The sequence below is a fragment of the Hemibagrus wyckioides genome, linkage group LG03 (assembly GCF_019097595.1).
Source record: "Hemibagrus wyckioides isolate EC202008001 linkage group LG03, SWU_Hwy_1.0, whole genome shotgun sequence".
Classification (NCBI taxonomy): domain Eukaryota; kingdom Metazoa; phylum Chordata; class Actinopteri; order Siluriformes; family Bagridae; genus Hemibagrus; species Hemibagrus wyckioides.
In genome coordinates, this window is record NC_080712.1 from 10479380 (window position 1) to 10499678 (window position 20299).

Genomic DNA, 20299 nt, shown 5'->3' on the forward strand with positions numbered 1-20299 from the left:
CAGCCTTTTTGTTTACTTGTCTTATGTTTTTGTTAGCTATAATAATAATAATAATAATAATAATAATAATAATAATAATAATAATAATAATAATAATAATAATAATAATAATATAGCGGGGGGAGAACTGTTGCCTCACAGCAAGAAGGTGCTGGGTTTGAATCCCAGGTTCGAACAGGCAGGGGCCTTTCTGTGTGGGGTTTGCATGTTCTCCCCGTGCCTGCGTGGGTTTACTCCGGGTACTCCTCCCACAGTCCAAAAACATATACATTAGGTTGATTGGTAATTCTAAATTGCCCATAGGAGTGAGTGTGTGTGTGGTTGTCTGTCTCTATGCCCAGATAGCAAAATAGGTCTGGCCCAGATCTAGCCCACACAGTGCACTTACACTCGGCCCTCATACCACAAAGAATGAAGGCCCTTTGGTGGCCCACGTCTGGTTTCCAAGAGGTGAGCCAGACGTGGGCCAGCACAGGGCCAGCACTGGGCCACACCACATAAACCAAACCATTACTGGGCCACATCTGTCATGCCATCATATAAACAGGGCCATCACTGCCAGACCTGGTCCGCATCTGGGTGACATACCACTTGCCATGCCATAACTCAGCCAGCAGTGCTGGCTTAATGCCAGATCTGGCCCAGACCCGTCTGCTATGTGGGTGGTTGTGGCCCTGTGATGGACTGCAACCTGTCCAGGGTTTCACCCAATGTGTGCTGGGATAGGCTCCATCAGATCCCAGTGACCCTAATTAGGAATGAAGCACCACACTTTTGCTTTAAATTGCAGCTCTCACAGTGTAGACTGCCTTCCTGTGCCTGTTTACTTCATTCACATACACGTCAGCTGCTTATGTGTATCTGCATCACTGTGTGAACAATGCACATGATATAATACACATATAAACAGATACATAAGAAAGATGCTGAAGCACATACATTACCCTTACAATTATCTAATCATTTTTAAATAAGCACGTCTCTCTCACAAGTGCATTAGTCTTAAACGTTTCAGTATTCATAATGGTTTATATCAACAGTGTCAACAAAAAATAATTTAGTTCGATAAGCTAAGCATGGAAAAGGATAAAGTGAATCAAGCAATCCCACCCAGTGATATTTAACGTTATTATAAAGGAAGGAAGACAAGAAATAGAAAAGAATGGACTGAGAGAATGTAAATGAATGAGTGAAATTTCTGCACTCTGAAAGAAGCAGATGAAGGCGCTCTCGTCAACCTGCAATATTTTTAGAGCAAGAGAGAGAATGAACGACAGAAATAACACAAACAGGAAGTTAGTCCAAACACGACAGGAAACCACAGTGCTGCAAAGCTATGCATTCATATTCCTCCCTGCCTGTCTCCCATCATCACCTGTTCTCACACTCCCCCTCTCTGCCTCTCTCTACCTCCATGCAAATTCACACAATGGGAATTATGCTCTCTCTCTCTGCCCCCCCCCACATACATACACAGAGAGAGAGAGAGAGAGAGAGAGCGAGCAAGAGAGACATTAATTAAGCTTTATTTATTAAATAAACAAAATAGTAGTAATGCTTTACATTAAGGTTCACTTAATTAACATTATGGAACACATTAGTAAATAAACCAGTAAAACAGTTAGTTACTGAAAACTAACACTTAAGAAGTCAAATACTAAATAAGTCAAATATTCTGAGTAAAGCAATGTTCATAGCATCAGGAAGTAAAATAAATTAATATGTTTATGTTTGAGAACTAGTGAATGAGTGTGTGTGTGCCCTGCGATGGGTTGGCACTCCGTCCAGGGTGTATCCTTCCTTGATGCCTGATGACGCCTGAGATTGGCACAGGCTCCCTGTGACCCGAGGATAGATCGGATAAGCGGTACAGACAATGAAATGAAATGAAAAATGTTTGAGAACTGAGAATATTGGAAACTAAGGCTAAAAAGCAAATTTCAATATTTACCTGGAGACTGGAGTTCAAAAAGTTATAAACATATAGCGTCGTGCTGTAATTTAATTTTTTACTAATATTTATGTGGACTAAACCGTCAATGCAGGTATATTTAATTGTATCGTCAACACTAACAAAAATCTGTCTATATACATGATAACTTACTCGGTTAACAGTACTTATGGATTAATAATGCTGGTGTCTGTGGTTTGTTTGTTAACTAATGCACTATATAATGTTAGTTACAGGAACCTTACAGGAAAGTATTACCAAATATTTATTTTAACACATTAAAACTGTATCACATTACATATTTAATCCTTGTCACAGAATGCATGAATTCAAATCATAATATATACAATCTAAACAAACAAAAACAGTAAGAGACAATTTAGTTGAATGTTAACAGATCAGAGTATGAGCAAGCAGAAGAAGAAGAACAATTTTATGAGGGTTATGAATCAATCTCTGGTCAAAAAAGCAAATTAATAAATAAACAATACTCTTTCACATGCCACATGGGGCTAGTTTATCAGAAACATTATAAATGTATGTATTATAGCAAATCAACTATGTGAAAACAAAAAGTACAAATCTATGAATTTATGAACAGTGATTATGAAAAAATCAATGCTGCTAGAACATGTAGGTCCAGATGCAATCTGGCTAACACTATGAAATATACATCATATTGAAGTTTGACAAAATGTAATATCAGACTGGTTATCGTGAGTACCAGGTTGATCTTCGAGTAACATCCGAGCCATCAAAAGAAGTATTCTCACAAACTCCTACACTGTACAAGCGGAGCTTAAACGCCGTATGAGTCATAGTCGCTGTTCCTGTTCGATGAAGGCTCTCTGCTGGGATATACCGTAAGTCTTTCCAAACCTGGCAACACACAAAAGTCTAATTGTATCATAGTTCCAGTGTGTGTTCAGTGAGCAGAAATGAAGTAAAAATTCCAAATAGATAAGATGCAAAGTCATTAACAATAACTGACCTGTATACTCAATGTGCTTATAGTATGCAGTATATGTATTATCATTTTCTTTCACTTTTATTTACTACATTTTGAGAAAAAAAATTAGAACATTCTGTAATCTATATATTTGTCAAAAATAGTTGATTTGTCGTTACAAAAAGAACAGAATGATTCCTTGATTTCTGTATTTCATGTGTGATTGGTTATCTGTATAGCCACATGCAAACATGAAGGAGGTGCAAGGAGAAAAACTCTTTTGGTTCAATAAATTCGAAGGAGAAAAATCGATAAAATATTTATTTAACTGGTTTAGCATGCAGTCTAGATTTTCTCTAGCGTTACCATGCAAGCTAACATCTGAGCCATTTGGGATGCACCTCTAGCTGTCGTGGGTTACGCTTAGTTAACGTCTGCAGACGGTCCTTTGTTCCTTGGTCAGACGTGCGCTAAAGTACTGGCATGAAATTCGGGTGTTTCATTCTGAATTCTGAATTAAACTACACTTCAATTCAAATAAATTACAATGAGAAATTGCAGTATTATTTGAGTAAAAAATTTGTGTAGTCCAACCAACTTTCTAACAATGTCTTCTTACTGGATAATGTCTGCACAGTCAGTTTGCACAGGTTTGCAAACTGTCTGTTATGCTGTCTGATTAAACCTTATGAAACATCTGCTTATCTGTGCGGTGTGAAAAAAATAATAATAACAAGCATTTGCAAATAAATTCTGTAGTGTCTGAATTGTTTAATGAAATTGCACTGGGCTGTAAACATACAATGTAAATCTTTATAATAAAATGGTCTAATATTTAATTTCTGATTTAATTATTTTTTTTAAATAAATGTCTGGAAATTCTATTCTGCTGATATACTAAATCAGACTACATAAGAATCATATCTGATCTGGAAATCATCTTTCAACCGAAAGACTTTTGCGCCGCACTGGACATTTCTCACGTCCTACAGCGATTGCATTTTTTCACTATTAATGTACGTGCCGTTATATGCACTCATCTCAATTTCGCAATTATTACAATGTACGTTAATATAATACCATGTGCAATAACATACATTATACCATGTGCAATATGTTCTTAGTTCCCTAGCACCTTTTTGTACTTTTGAATACGTCTTGTATATATAGAATATTTAATTTATTTTACATTTATATTTCGTTTATATTTTATTTCTCTTGTAATCTGAAGCAGTCTCTGGCAAAAGAATTTTCTTCGGGATTAATAAAGTTCTATCTTATCTTATCTTATCTTATCTTATCTTATCTTATCTTATCTTATCTTATCTTATCTTATCTTATCTTATCTTATCTTATCTTATCTTATCTTATCTTATCTTAAATTCAAGAACTTAACACATAGTTTGTTAGTTTCTTTACACACCACTGGATGCTGCATAAAATTAAGTACATTGCTAACAAAAAAATATACAAAAAAGACAAAAAGCTTTATATAAAAAAGCAAAAAGAAAAAAATCATTTTTAAAAAAGTTCTTTAGAAATGTAGTCATGCATTCAGCATTTGTGCATTATCTTGGGTATCAGACTGGGATCTGGAAACTTTGACACTGATGTATTATAAACCTATTATAAAAAATAATCAATTTTTGTATGTACATGTGTACAGTTAGACATTTTACCTGTTTTAATCGACCACAAGTCTTGGTCACAAAACTAAATAGAGGTCTCTGTGTGTGTGTGTGTGTGTGTGTGTGTGTGTGCATACAATCACTTACCTGGATAAGACTGCCTCTTCGTTGTATTGTTATTGGGATGATTACCTTGTCCTCGATGGTAGGACACTGGAAGTAAAAAAAATCAAATAAAAGTAAAACAAGAGTGAAAGATGAGCGTTCTCACCATTGCAAGAATGTTCATGTTTTGGGATTGTGTGTGTGTGTGTGTGTGTGTGTGTGTGTGTGTGTGAAATGACTCACCACTCTGACTCTGTGTTGGGCCAACCCAACGATTTTGCCGCTTCTGTGAAACTACAGTAAGTGAAATAAAGACCACATGTTGTATGTTAATGCTGAACCAACGCATTTAAACTTCTATTAAAAAAAAAAAGATAATGATTTTAATAATCACTGATTTAAAACAAAAAAAGAGATTCACTACTTGGAAAATGTACCAGGTATATGTTATTTTGTGAGCAATTATGAACATTCCACCAAATGTACTGTAACCTTCTTAATTGTTAGTAGAAATGTCAGTTTAAACAGTGAACATAAATGATTTTTACCCTGAAAACATGACATCGACAGGTACATGTGTTCCTACTAGTTTCAACTGTAGTAACTCTTTTTTTTTAGTAGATCCTAAGTAATATGCTTTAGGATGAATAACGAATAATAACCTGGAGGTTAAAATTGAAATTAATAAAACTTCCCGTGACTCACATCTCTTGTGGACAGCGATGTATGCTGGCTGTGCGAATCGACAGAGAAGGACGAGAATGATCAGTGTCAGTAACAATCCTGTCATTACTTTGTAGGCCACCAGTTCTTTTTTCTCTGGCTCTGAGAAACAGAAATACAGTGGTTACTGTAAATACACTGTACAAAATATGATTCTGTAATTTAGTTGAATGTTAAGCACAAACACACACACACACATGGAAACAGACACATGCATGCACACACACATGCACATACCTTTGCAAATAAGGGATGTCATCTGGCAAGTGTCACTGGTCGTAGTTAGGTTATCATGGATCACAAACCCTTCTCTATTCTCAGAGTTTTTGAACGTAAGGAAACCTCCACATGTTCTTTCCACACATAACTCCTCACCCAATTTTTTATTTATTAATGTGTTTTTACACAGACCCATATCTTGTGTAAAATTTATGGAGAAGTATATGATGCCCTGACACGATTTGCTCCATTTTACCTTTATCCTGCCCATTATAGACGGCAGGATCACTTGTTGGGGCTCAGGGACGGTACAGGGTGGGCTAATTGTAGGCATGGAAGGAGTACAATTACAAAGAGTAGAAGTAGAGTTAACCATAATTTGAGTAACTGCATCTGTAACAGAAATCATATGAGAATATGTGGTTATTATGAGTGGCTTAAGGTTTAAAGATGGACAAAAACCAGTTGTCACGAAAGCAGTTAAAACACATTGCTAGTAATCAGTAAACCACAGCACTACCAGAGACCCACTGGGTCATCCCATGATTGACATGACGTTTGTGTCCCACTGTTTTTACCTTTAAAAATATGTATTTGAAGAAAAAAAAGATGATATATAACATTCTATATACTTATACTAAATATAATAATACTAAAGTATTTTGTCTGTCCCATTTTTGCCCATCACAGCCCACTATAACTACACTTTACTATGGAATATATTCATTAAAATATTTCAAAACTTCTTTTTTAATCTATTTGCTTGAAATATCATTTTCAATGCGTCATCTACTATAGATTATGAAAATCATATATTAACACTGTATTCCACACCATTCACTCAACCCTGTTCACACTCACATCCTGTAAGTCAGACCTGGATGTTTCATTATCTGGAATTCCTTAAGATCATGGGACTATAGGAAGTTCTCCAGTAGTTTTTTTTTCTCATTGTGAAATTGGCAAGGTGACGTTGAAAGTGCAACACTGCTACCCAAATTATATCTTTAATATATAATTAGATGTAATTATATACATATATACATTATCTATATAATTATATACAAAAGTAAATTTCAAATGTAAAAATTCATGTTAAATATTTAGGATGAAGTTAACATGAGTTAATTATGTGCAAATGATGTAATTCAACCCGGTTAGTGATTTAAGAACAAGTTGCAGCCACTTTCAGCAAGAAACCTTGAAAAAGATTTTTTTTTTGTAAGGTTAAGGCCATGTTTTCTTAGCATCAATGATGAAAAACGATAACACAAAAAACATTACTAGAGGTAAATGGCCGGCCAAATGTTCAATCGTCATCCCTCAGATACTCAACTGTAACTGACTGGAATCGTAAGTGAATCAATCTTGCAAAATGAAATAATTGTAAATAAATATAAATTCTGTAAAAGATCTTCTTCGCAATATAGAATGAAACTCAGAAACTCTTTAAATGTGCTCAGTTCAAGTAGAATAAACAAAATAAAAGCTACATCTTACTGAAAAATGCTAGATCACGCTAATAAGACACTTAACTCCCAATATGAATGTGTTTTTCACTTGACACTAACACTTTCTAATATTAACTGTAAGACAAATCTAGGATAATAAAAGTTTTCAGCCTTACAGTAACTGCTAAGCAAGCGCACTTTATAAATTAATAAAGCCCTCCCCATTAGAATATGTGACGGACAATGAAGAAGTTCTTAAATGCACAGATTTCAGTATTTAATGTAATTTTCTTTTTCATTTATTTACTAGTAGTACTGGTACCTGTTATAAACCATTTATTTTATTCACATACACCAAAAGAGTATGTGAATGAAAATGAATGCTTTCATAACGCATCACTACTCAAATGTATATTACATTAAAAAAATAAAAATTCATTTTTACAAATCAGTTCCCACTACGCCATTGACTAAATGTGAGCATGTTTTACTGCCGAAAACATAACTTCTTCTATATTATGTTTGCTATTGTCACCTTGTCATGACAAGCTTTTACAATGCTAGGTCATGCCATATGACAAAATCAACATTTGCGGCTTTGCTCACATGCTCACATGCACTCACATTGCATTTTTTGTTTTGTAGACTGCATTTGAAGACATGCTTCATTTTGTACTTCTTTTCTTTTTTTTCAAAGTGTGGCTTGAAAACAGTTGCACTGTGCAAGCTCAGGCTTTGCAGGATTTCTGATGGTGTGCTCTAAATCTAGATTAAGCTGTGTTAATTTAGTGATTAGCCAGTGGCATGTTAAAAAGACAAATTCTTTAAAACAGACATTGCTGTTTTTAAAAAAAAGTGAAAGCCACTAAATACCATCCAATATTATTCATATTAAAAACACTACGTAATACTTACGATGATTCCTAATTATTTTTAAGAAGGTATAGCATCAGTCATGATAAAGCAAACACTAAACTAAAATAATTTGCTTGCTTAAATATATTCTTTTGTGGAATGTTAAACTATATTATAAAATCTGTGTAGAGTTTATGGGGCATATTGATGCACGATTCAGATGCAATAGATGCGAGATAGACACAATTTTAATTGCAGAAATAAAACATTGATCTAAAACTCACTGATAAGAAATTAGATTATGTTGTGGAAAGATAAAAACTCTTGTAAATGGATCAGAAATGACTAATAAGAAAATGTCCATCGTTAAAAGCACTATACAAATAAAATTTTATTAAATATATTAAAATAACTAAAATCCTTAATCATTTGAATGCAATCATTCTGAAATGGCGAAAAAATAAAATAAATTAATGTACAGTAATATTTATGCAGACTCTCTGTGGGCAAGCGAATCATCTTCACGAAAAATGTTCTTATGAAATCTATCAGTGATCACTAATAGACCATCTAGGAGCACAGGACTGAAACAAACACGTCTGTAAATCAGCTATTTATCAACGGACAATTTAAATAATAAAATAACTTCCATGGAGCCCTCTGTACAGATATATTTTATGATCAAAATACATTTATTCACCTGTTGGACACATAGTTATATTCTGCCTATATGCTGAAGCCATAGAGCTTTCATAAATAGAATAGCGATGATAGTATTGGGTTATTGTATTATCGCCACTGTAATACAAAAAAAAATAAAAATAAAAAATACAGAACCCCAGGTTTTGCCTCCCAGGCCCCTGGATGTCTCGAGACACACCACTGCTACAGATAGGTCTAACTAATCAACAACACTGACAGAATAACGAAAACCATTTGCAGATTGAGTTAAAAATTTTTCCCTGGTAAAAGTAACTGCAAAATGTCATTGCGTTCAATAATATGAAACAGAAAGATGAAATGTATAATTTTTTCCCATGAAGGAAATCGGTTTTAGAGTTGTGCCCATTTTCACCGCCATTTTAACTGCAATTATACAAATGCAGCAAGTGAAGCATAAATTGTCTAAAGTTTAGTAGTTACTATGATTGTCTAGAGCCAAAGACATTACAGAATCAAGAGTTTGATCACAGTCATGTGATACATGGCTAAGGTTTGCACAGCTATAAACATAAACATGGTTTTAGAATGTATAATCCAAATACTCTTGTAAGGTAGCGCTCAATCCATCCCTCCAGGCCTAATTAGAGTATTATCAGAATGCTGCCTACCGAAAGATTATACTGACAATTACACCGATGTCTGATCATGACATACAATAAAAATCAACCGCTGCGGCTTGCTGTTTTCATAGACTGCATTTGAAGATCTGCTTCATTCTGTAATACTTTTGTGTGGCTTGAACACATGCACTGTGCAGGCTCCGGATTTTTGAGGGTGCGGTTAAAATCTAGAATGAACTACATTAATATAACGATTAGCCAGTGACACGCTGAAATAGAGAACTCCTATTAACTCGATGAATCTTACTGTGTTTTTATGCACATGCAGGAATTAGATGTGATTTTAAAGCTTGCTTTAAATATACAGTATAGTTTTGGAGGACTTGAAACAGTGCCTTATAGTATCAGTATCTTTGGGGTATATTTATGTACCGTTATGCAACATTTATAGCAATATGTGCAACATAGACACAACTGCAACTGCTGATAGAAAACATCAGTGTAATAATCAGTGATAAGAAATGATTAGAATTTGAATACTTTAAGGTAGGACGCTGGCTATCAAAAGGCCTAATTGGATTGTTAATATTATAAGAATTTTGTGTAGCACAACAGAAGAAAGATAAAACAGATGACTTTGAAAAACTTGTTAAATGCACAACACACCCATTTCACCAACTAACATCTGCTTGACCTATGAAGTCAGACGGTGTAGTAAAATGTGTTTCGGTGTCCTCTGTGGATTCACTCAAGTGCCCTTGATCCATGACAGAAGCTATTATAGAATATCTAAGTGATTATTCCACCAAAAATTCTCTACTTACATGTTGTTGAAACATAGCTAATGGCCCAGCTTACATAATTATAAAGAAATAGAAAGTAGTACTCACTGGCAGTGATGAGAGCAGGCATAAGCACCAGCAGCACAACGCGGTCCATCAGTAACTGGCAGAAAATATGGATATACCAAATTAAGAATTGAACATTTTCTTTCACACTCAACAAACATATTGTTTCGAATCTTATATAAAAGTAATCTCTTGATATGTTTCCTGGGCCTGTAAGAGATGTATGCTGAGTTGTTATGAATATTGTGTTTACGTGAAGAAAATGCTGGGTTAAAAGAACGTCAAAAGTGTAAAAAAAAAAACACACACACACACACACACACACATTTCAATTATCTAAAACCTCTGAATGTGTAGCTTTGTCTTTGAAGAACAAACGAAGTCTTCGTTCCTTAAGATATCATCTTCCTGAACCACAGAAAATCATTTGTATTTGAACAAGCCCAGGTTGTGCATTTTCTATTAACTCTAATAAAGCAGAGTACCTGCTACAGATTACAGAGGCCTAAGCCTCAACTAAGTGTAATAGGTGTAGTTTTTGTGACTGAAGTTTTAATTTTTATCATTAAATGAAACATTTCCGTTTCAGGGGGGTTTTTTTCAGTGAATTGATCACAGACGGTCTCAGAATACACATTCAAAGTTGGAGGGAAATGAATCGCAATCTGGGACTACATATCCTTTTCCTTGTTGAACCAGCATCCTACACCAGGATTTTTTAGATTCATTTGCATCAGGTGTCTAGAGATACTCAGAAATATATCAAGATCTTACCTTAGCTGAAAAACCCATGTAGCAATACACAGAGCAACACATAGAAATGAAGTGAAAGGAAACAGGCAGAGGTGTAAAAGCTATCCTTTTTTCATTTCTCCTCCCCCATCATCTCTGTCTAACTCACTCTCTCCATATAGTGCATCTCCACAGCTTGAATGTTGCTCTCTGCACGCTGCTCCGCTTCCTCACTTCAAAGCAAGACTAAGAGAAAAAAATGGTAAACTTGAGCAAAAAAGCCATGCAGACTATAATAAGTGGGTGTTAGCTTTGTGAGTGGCATAATAAACGAGAGTGAAAAATAGTGATGTAGTGCCGTGAGTAATTTTATCTGTGTTCATTTTTATACAAACTCGTCCTCGGCCTTGTGTACAGCGAAAGCGCAATATCATGAAAATAAAAAGAGTGAATATTTTCTTTTCCTTACTTCTTTTTGAGATGACTAATATTTTTAATTCGAGCATTTTTTAGCGGACTAACTTTAATTCTAATTATTGTAATACATTTAAACACTAAATTAAATTAAATTAACACATTCAAATTCTGCAAAGATGTTCTATTTTACCTTCTAAATAATCAAATGGAACAAAGTTGGAATTCATCTGCAATTTTATTTTTTGACCATTTTTTATGACTTTTTGTGAATTTTCTTCTTTTTGGATAGTGCATAAGATAACCATTCACATATGTATTTTATAAAATAAATGTACGTATGTAAAATAAAAGGCCCAAGAGTTAGGCCTAATTTTAATGACAACAAACGGCAAGTCAAGGTGAATCACAGAATGCAAATGATGCAAGAGCTTAATACCCAGTCGCTCATCCTATTTTTTTTCCCTTTCATCTTACTATTGCTCATTTCTTTTTTTGTTTACACCCTTGCCTTATCGCCTCTTTCCCCTCCTTCACTCTCTCAGTCTTTGTCACGCTTCGCTCTGTTGGTTTACCATGCCGTAGCGGTGTTAAAAAGGCCCGTAAAGGCTGGTTTGCCAAACAAAAATCCCCGCAACACCTCCTCAAATCTCGATTATGATTCAGTTTTAACTGTATTTCAATACATTTGGAAAGTGAGTCAAACTGCCTGTTTTGCTCTGCCTTATTGAATTCATAAAAAAAGTCTCTAAACTTAATGCCTCTAAAGTTTAAACACAAACACACATTCTATTTAAGAGTTTTCTGAACTCTAAAAATTTGATTTAAGTAACAAGAGGGCAAAATAGGTCATATAACTCCCTCTCTAGTAAATTAAAGGCTCAGACACAATAATAATGCACACCACAGCTTTCATAGATCAACTTCAGTGTTTAATATCCACACCAAAGGAAATAAAAATAAAAATACACTTAACAGGCTACAGTCATCACCATTAATCCCACAGAATGCCTTTCCTCTAATGCTGCACATCACAGTGTGCGACTAAATAACCCCGTTTCCCCTGCTTTATGTCATGCCAGCTTTCTCCCTCGTTTCAGGTCCTGAGGACGGCCCAGAGATGACGGGGTTTTGCTCCGAACCTGAGTCTTAATTACTGAGATCATTAATTCATTAAAGCCACCCGAGGTTTGATTGGGGATGCCTCTAGGGTTGTTGTTTTTTTTGTTTTTGTTCTGATTGCTTGGAGGTTAAAAATAATGACTGATAAAATAAAATTCAAAAGTTTACCCCGAGTAAATCTTCTAAATCTTTTCTAAAGCTGACGGCTCGCCCCCAGGCCCTTTTACCGTAGGGACAGAAGCTGTTATTGTGGAGTGCAAATGTGATTCAAAACGGTCATTCTACCAGCCAACACGTAGAAGATACACAATCCAAAATGCGGGGCTGCTGCAGGGGACTACATACAACCTCCACAGATACATACAGCCTTCCTTTACATCCACGCCAGATAAACTAAAGCTTTGCCAGTCATTAATAACATTTATAACTGAATTCATTAAACCCTTATAAACCATTGTAACAGACACATATAAGCTTGCATGATTAACTTGTCTGCACAATCTTCATTCTAAAACATTTTCAGTGGTACGATGCTTACAGAAAGCTGTATGTAAACTCCAAAGGATGTGATGTAGCTCAAACTCCCTCGCACGCTCACTGTGCTGTGTTATGGTTCCCATTGCCTCAAACACCACACCATATACTGTGCTATAGCAGATAAAGATATGTTTATATTATATTCCCCGTGTTTTTTTATTTACCATTATTAATATCTGTTTATACAAATCACACAGTCTTTACTAGAGTATTTAAACAGTCCTCTCAGGTAATTCTCATTGTTCTCAGTCAATACGCTGTACATGGAGCAAGGACGACGTGATCAAAACAAAAAGAGGGGGTAAAAAAGAAACAGTTAAGAAAGAGAGAAGGAGAGGGGAGGAACAAAAAGTCAGTTCAGCAGACAAGGAGATGAACGGGGGAGTGAAGGAGCAGGTGCACAGTTGCATTAAATACAGAACTGACTATTCTCAGAACAACATACAGACAACATGATTTATGGGTCAAATAATCCACCCAAATAAAAGTGCCTGAAAATGTTGTGTTAAACATTTGTAGACAGTCTTAGACAGTAAAATAGTCTGTGTCTTATGTGAATGGTAGTGGTGTTATTTTCTGCAGGGGGAAAAAACAGCTACACAAACCAGAAAGTCAGGTGATAAATGAGTCTCATGATTAAGTAGTGTGAAATTTCTCATAAATTAATAATAAGATGTGATTCTGAAGTCTGAAAGCCAGACATCAACACAATTCTATTGAATTAAATGAAAACATAATGGCAAATTCAATCAACACATTCAACAATTTGAAATCTCAAATCTGGAAACATGCTAGAACAGTCAGGAACTGAAACAAGTCCAACGTTGATTGACATTGACGTCCATTTTGGTCTCTGACAGTTTTTTTTGTTGTTGTTTTGTTTTGTTTTTAGAGCAAGTCTTTCACTGAGGTGTCAGAGGAAAAGAAAAAAAAAAAAAAAAAAAACACATGGTAACCCAATGTCAAACATTTTGTGCAAGCCTGAAAACAGGAAGAAAAAAATTGGGGGTATGCAGACCACAAAACTCAGTGTCATTTGGAGGCAAAAGGGGAGGGAGGACAAAGAGAGAACAAAGGGATTAGGAGACACAGAGAGAGACACACAGAGAGAGAGAGAGAGAGAGAGAGACAGAGACAGAGAGAGAGGGAGGGTGGGGGTGGGAACACTGTGGTTCAGGAATACGGCTGTGGTACGCCAAACCCTGGCCTATAAAGCGGCCTACCTGTAGGTGACTGAGAAGGGGGCATATGTGAGCCCATGGGGTAACTATAACCTCCATAAGGGTATGGGCTGGGGTAGGGTGCATTACTAGGGCCAAACTGCCCAAAAGGAGGACCTTGGGGAGTTGTAAATGCAGGTTGGGTGGGGTATGGGCATGTGGACGGGACGAAGGCAGGCCGGGCAGCAGGGTAGCCTGAGGATGGAGTAAAAGCTGTGGCCTGGTTTGAGTAGGGCTGAAAAGCACCAGTGGGGTTAGAGGGGGCAGCTGTAGAGGCTGAACAGGGTTGGCTAGGAGGAGAAACAGGGTATGGAGTGTACGGCAGGGCACAGTTGGGCGGGTTGGTGCTCACGCTAGGTTTCTGCTGTGGCTGTTGCTGGGGTTGCTGCTGTTGCCACAGTGACACTGAGCCAGCCTCCGGATTGGAGCATGGCTCTGATGTCACGCCAGACTCCCCGGCTCCTTGGTTCTTCTGGCGCAGAATCTCTTGCAGCTTCTCAATGCACACACGTCTTCTGTGAGCAAGGCAGCGGAGAGAGTGGAAGCGCTCGAGGAATGAATCTAGTGACAAGGAACCTTCCAGTAACTCATCAGCTAGAGCCTGCGGAGAGCAAGAGTGAGACGAAGACAACGCTTGGTGTTTGAAAGCAAGTGAATTGATGAGAATTGTCTGAGAATAATGAGAATTTTGACAGCTAAGCATTGTTTACATACAATAAAAATAATTATTCATAACAATATTTTGTAACACAGTCTTGAAAAGCAACTTACCTCTGACTCTGCCTCTGTGTTGGCGCCCTCTGCCTGTAGACGAGTTAACAACCCCTCGGGAGACACCTGGCCCATAATCCCATCTATGGAAGAGAAAAAAAAAAAGAAGAAAAGGGGGGGTCAGAGAGAGAGAGAGAGAGAGAGAGAGAGAGAGAAGGGAGGGGCAGGAAGAGAGTGAATGAACCTATACTGAGAATGTTTTAATTGCAACTGCAATTCATCTCACAGATAGCAAACTGCTTAAACCACAGTGGCACAAATCCAATAAAGTAAAGTAAATAAAGCAGCAGTCACAAAGACCCTATAAATGGAAGTATACCCTGAACCAGCACATAGTAATACACAGCAAATAACTATTCAGCTATTTATTAACAGACTCATGTTTAGCACAAAATTTGCCAGCACAAGCCCAACAGACTATGACTGAGAATCCCTGTGGTACTGGTATAATACACAGCTGTACAAATGATTCTGACTTTAAAAAATGATGACTTATTAAAAGTACATACTAATGTATGTATTTGATATGAAAAATTAATTCATTCAATATTTCTATTTAAGAAAACAAAATAAAAAACAAGTATATATATTGTCCTATAATTTACAGATTTTACAAAGTCTAAATTTACTTTAAAAAAACAAAAACACACTCTATAACCATGGTGAGCAGCAAAAGGAGGTGGTGTTGGGTGTTAGAATGGTGTTCCTAATAAAAAGGCTGGTAAATGTATCCTAGTTCATTCACGCTGAACACCATAATCATATTACCTTTTACAAGGAAATAAAGTTTCACATGTTACTAATATATAAACTGTTGATGGAAATAAAGCACATTATTTGGTAGGGAGTACTACTGACTACTTAATGTTTAATACTCACAACTGACTAATATGGATACAAAAAAAAAGAAAAATCATCTGAGCATAAAAAGCGCTTGTGTTCGCAATGAGGTTACTAGAGAAACAAAATAGAGTCTAAATTCTTTGAGTCTCTCAAAACAAGGTGACGTAAGTAAGCACACAATAGGATAAAAATGTCTGTATGACTTAAGAGAACAAACAGGACAGTCTTGCTGAGCAACATATTGCTGGACTGGTGGAAAATGAAAGCTTTACAAACACAGATGACAGGATAACTAAATCATCCACACTTATGTAATAGCTGCAATTTTTTTCATCTACAGTTTATGTACTGTTTTTCAAGACGAATACTGATAATGTATTTTCTCTGTATCATGTCAGTGTGGTTAAATTTAGGATCAGAATAGGATTCCCTTGAATTATATTCACTGAACAACACCTCTAGGAGAAACTTCATAACACTATCACAAGCTAACACCACCTAATTTTAGTACAAGTGTTAGCTGTGGATGTGCACAGCAATTTCTTTTCATCTTACCTACAGTGATCAGTTATTTTCCCCCACTGCACACACTGCCTTTCTTTTTTTTAACCAGTTCTCCTTTCTTTACTGTGGGTTCTTTTCAAGTAAATGTACTGTCTTGTACTTACACTTCCATAATAAAAAAAAAAGATTAATAGTTTTAATTAGTATACAAACTGGAGGTTTGGCCTGCAGACACTCAAAATATATATATGCAATTTAGAGTGGTCAGTTCATGTATTTGGAAAACAAGCAGAATATGGAGGAAACACAGAGTGTGTAAAACTCCTTACAGCCCATAACCTAAACTCAAGATTACACTGGAGACCATAGAGCTGTGAGAAACTGTGTCTGTACATGGTTTAGAAATCTTATAGAATATAGCATTTCTATAACACGTCACCCCATAAACTTACTGTTTCTCTTTCCCTAATCTCTCATCTTACATTTTTAGTATATCCAGTCTTTTACCTCTGAGAGTGCAGTGCTTCTTGTATCTCTCCCTCACTTCCTCCAGTTCATTATATTTCGCCACCAGCCGTTCTTTACCACTCTCTACCCGCGGTTTCATGTCGAGGTTCTGTTCAGCCAGGCTGCGGTTGGAAGCCAGAGCCATCTCCCTTTCCAGTTGAATATTTTGGATCTATGAAAAAGAGAAGGAGTTAAAAGTGATTGTTCCTTCCTTGGACAGAAATCAAATTTCCCAATGATTACTGCCCACAGAAAGTTAAATTTAAAAAAAAAAGTCATATGTTAGTTCATGTATGTACAAATTACATGATCTCAAAGCTTTATATAGGACTGGAGTCAATATATTACTTTAGGTTATTAATATGGCATACAGTGTTTTAATATCTCTGTGTTTTAATTCATGTATCCTGTAAACTGACAGCTCACACTGGAGCCATAATCTAATTGGATGTGCCCAAGCCAGTAAAGCAATCTAAGCTCTCATTGGCTGATCCACATTGGGCGACAGCATTTCTACTCTGGTGTTAATTTTCTTGCTCCATGGTGAAGTTCCATGGTGAATAGTTTGTGAAGAGAATATCTGGAGAACTGTGCAGCTGAACAAAAGCCTGGTTAGCCTTTATCGTCTTCAGTCTGCAGATTAGTAAAAGCACTAGGAATTGACCGTTTTTAAAGGGAACCTTCTTTAAGCAAACCTTTGACTGTACATACAATTTTTGTGATAAATACTACACTGAAATTCATCTGTGCTCCTGACAATTGAGTGCACAAATACACATGTTTAAGTTTTATTTTCACATTTTATTTTTATTTTTAACACTTCATCTGCTTTACCTCCCCATTAAGAGATTAGTCATAAGCAAATTTCAGTGAATTTAAGTAAATTTAACTTAAGATCACTACTGACTGTGGAAAGTACCACTGAACCAATGACCAAACTAGAAACTAAAACGGCCAGGCACACCACTATAATACAACCAATATGCTTACACATTAGGGAAAATGATGAAACCTGAAACCTAGGAAATCTTACCTCATCTGACTCCAGTGCCATTGACTCCACCCGCTCCGAATTATCCAGCAAATCCTGTAGCTCGGATTGTCTGAGATCCTGAAGCTTCTCCATTGATTTGCCAGTACAGCTGTCAAAATCAGACAAAAAGACATGCGTATAACTAGGGAATTAAGGAATAGTAATTTATTATCTTGTTCAAAGTTTTATTTTCTTGGCTTCATAAACCAGTTAAAACACCATATTATTCAAAACATATTAGTAACCCATGTTCTTTTGCACAGAGCCTGTGGCAAATAATCCACCAGCACACGTCAGCAGTCAGCAGGTTTTTAGGCATGTTAGACATCATTTCCTTTCTCTAAAACACTTCCTCTAAAACCTGCTAATTAATAAGAGGTATACTGACAACAAAATGATCTAAGTTCTGGTCCCTCCACAACTGGAATTGAGGAGTCCTTCTTTACTGTGTCATGTCTGCCAGATGATTATAAAGGCAAAACTGCCAAAACATAACATTATGAGCAGTGAGAGGTAAAGTGAATAATAATGATTATCTCTTCATCATGGCACTTGTTAGTGGGTCGGATATATTACGCAGCAAGTGAACTTTTGGAGCGAGTTTGACAAGGGCCAAATTGTGATGGCTAGACGACTGGATCAGAGCATCTCCAAAACTGCAGTTCTTGTGGGGTGTTCCCGGTTTGCAGTGGTCAGTATCTATCAAAAGTGGTCCAAGGCAAGAACAGTGGTGAACCGGCAACAGGGTCATGGGTGGCCAAAGCTCATCGATGCACATGAGGAGCGAAGTCTGGCCCATGTGATCCGATCCAACAGACAAGCTACTGTTGCTCAAATTGCTGAAGAAGTTAATGCTGGTTCTGATAGAACGGTGTCAGAATACACAGGGTCAGGGCCGTTTTGGCAGCAAAATGGGTGCCAACACAATATTAGGCAGGCGGTCATAATGTTACACCTGATCGGTGCAAATAGAGAGCAAAAAACATCCACTTGTTTTAATCACATTTGGTTGTTTTAAACAGTACTTCTTATAATCCTGAATGTTCCTAAAGTAGACCTCACTCACTTTGGATCAATCTTTTTGGACAGATTTATCCGGTCACTACTCCTGAATGAATTCATTCAATATCATGGACTAACGTGAACAATAACGTTGTCCTGCACTAGTACTTTTCTTTGTGCTCTTGCTGATATTCATTACTGTCCTCTGCTGCGGTCAGTTTTTTTGTTTGTTTGTTTGTTTGTTTGGCATAGACAAGCCTGATTCAGATTTATTTACCGACCTATATACTAAGCTACCATTCTTTATGTATTGTACTACAGTGGTATTTACATTGCTGCTGAAACACTTTGATTTTCCCTAAGAGGGATTAATACAGTTGGAGCTGATTGTTGTTGTTGTCTTATCAGTCTCCACAATCCACAAATTTAACCCTTGGCTATAACAATAGATGTATCTAATGCTAAGTGAGTAGATGTGGTGTATTTTATTAATACTTACAAGGTGCTAGCAAATCAAATTCCTTGGGTTAGAAAACACATCGACAAACATCCGACTTGGATCGGAAGCCAGTGACGTAAAATGAACACGGAAGCGCTGCCCTTGGTTGTAAATAAGACTAATAAACATACGTCTCAGTAAAAAACGTTAGAGGTGGATTTTAACCTTTAAATCGCCCAGTGATGTGAACCGAAGCCGGTTATATCCGATAATGTTTATCGCTGTCCTCACGGCACTTTGCTCTATTTATCGAGGAAAGCCTTTTCAGTCACAGCTAGTCAGCTAGCAGCCAAGAACAGATATAGAAGGTAAAACCCCGTCGGAATGAAAGACGACCACAAAAAAAAGCACACGAAATAGCGTTTCTAGTTAAACGACGGAAAAGCCGAAGCGACGACAAACATCCAGGAAATGCTGCATTTAAATAGGAAATATTCACTCTCTTGAGCGAAAGTTTCACTTCTTGCTGACAGATACCGCCGCCATATTTTTTTGGAATAATCCACTCTAGATTCTGTCAGGGGGGTGGGGGGGTTGGTGGAAATGTTACACAACGAACGTCGGATTTAAAACAAATAACAAGCATTGCTTCAACGAACGACGTATTTTAATTGCGACGTCACGTATTTTAACATATAATACCATACATTTCGCAAGAGGTAACAGTGACGTATTGAATTTATAACTGACTAGTGTTCGCTAGTGGTATCATCTGTTGTTCAGCTGACTCATGGGAAACTCCAAAGTGACAGGAATGTTCCATTTGCTCTGAATCGGCAGGGGGGAGGGCCCTCAGAACAGCGGTTCATTTCCATTACAAATGTCTTTCTGTAGGTTACGTTTACACTTCAATAAACTCTTTATACTGCTGCTTATGATGAGGTAGACTGTGTATAATTCTTTAGAAAATTGTTTTTGGCAATTGATTTTTTGTGGGGAATTTTTTTTTTTACATTTCTGGTATTTGGCAGACACCCTTATCCAGAGCGACTTACATTTTTATCTCAAGGGCCATACCCAGGGGCCCAGTAGTGGCAGCTTGGTTGACATATGGGCTTCAATCTCACAACCTTCTGATCAGTAGCCCAACATCTTAACCACTA

At 36.7% G+C, this 20299-nt stretch overlaps 2 protein-coding genes across 2 annotated transcripts; both read right to left on the bottom strand.

The window, feature by feature from the left end:
* Positions 1-1555: 1555 nt before the first annotated feature.
* LOC131347733 (T-cell surface glycoprotein CD5) lies at positions 1556-10966 on the bottom strand. Its single transcript, XM_058382095.1, has 7 exons — positions 10914-10966; positions 10055-10109; positions 5594-5968; positions 5339-5458; positions 4877-4927; positions 4676-4741; positions 1556-2830 (listed from the first exon to the last, which is right to left on the bottom strand). The coding sequence occupies exons 1-7, from the start codon at positions 10929-10931 to the stop codon at positions 2751-2753; spliced, it is 765 nt and encodes a 254-aa protein (XP_058238078.1). The 5' UTR covers positions 10932-10966; the 3' UTR covers positions 1556-2750.
* Positions 10967-12370: 1404 nt separating this feature from the next.
* vps37c (VPS37C subunit of ESCRT-I) lies at positions 12371-19875 on the bottom strand. Its single transcript, XM_058382072.1, has 5 exons — positions 19197-19875; positions 17696-17804; positions 16663-16834; positions 14809-14891; positions 12371-14638 (listed from the first exon to the last, which is right to left on the bottom strand). Exons 2-5 carry the CDS (start codon positions 17786-17788, stop codon positions 13991-13993), a joined length of 996 nt encoding a protein of 331 aa, XP_058238055.1. The 5' UTR covers positions 17789-17804; positions 19197-19875; the 3' UTR covers positions 12371-13990.
* Positions 19876-20299: the final 424 nt, after the last annotated feature.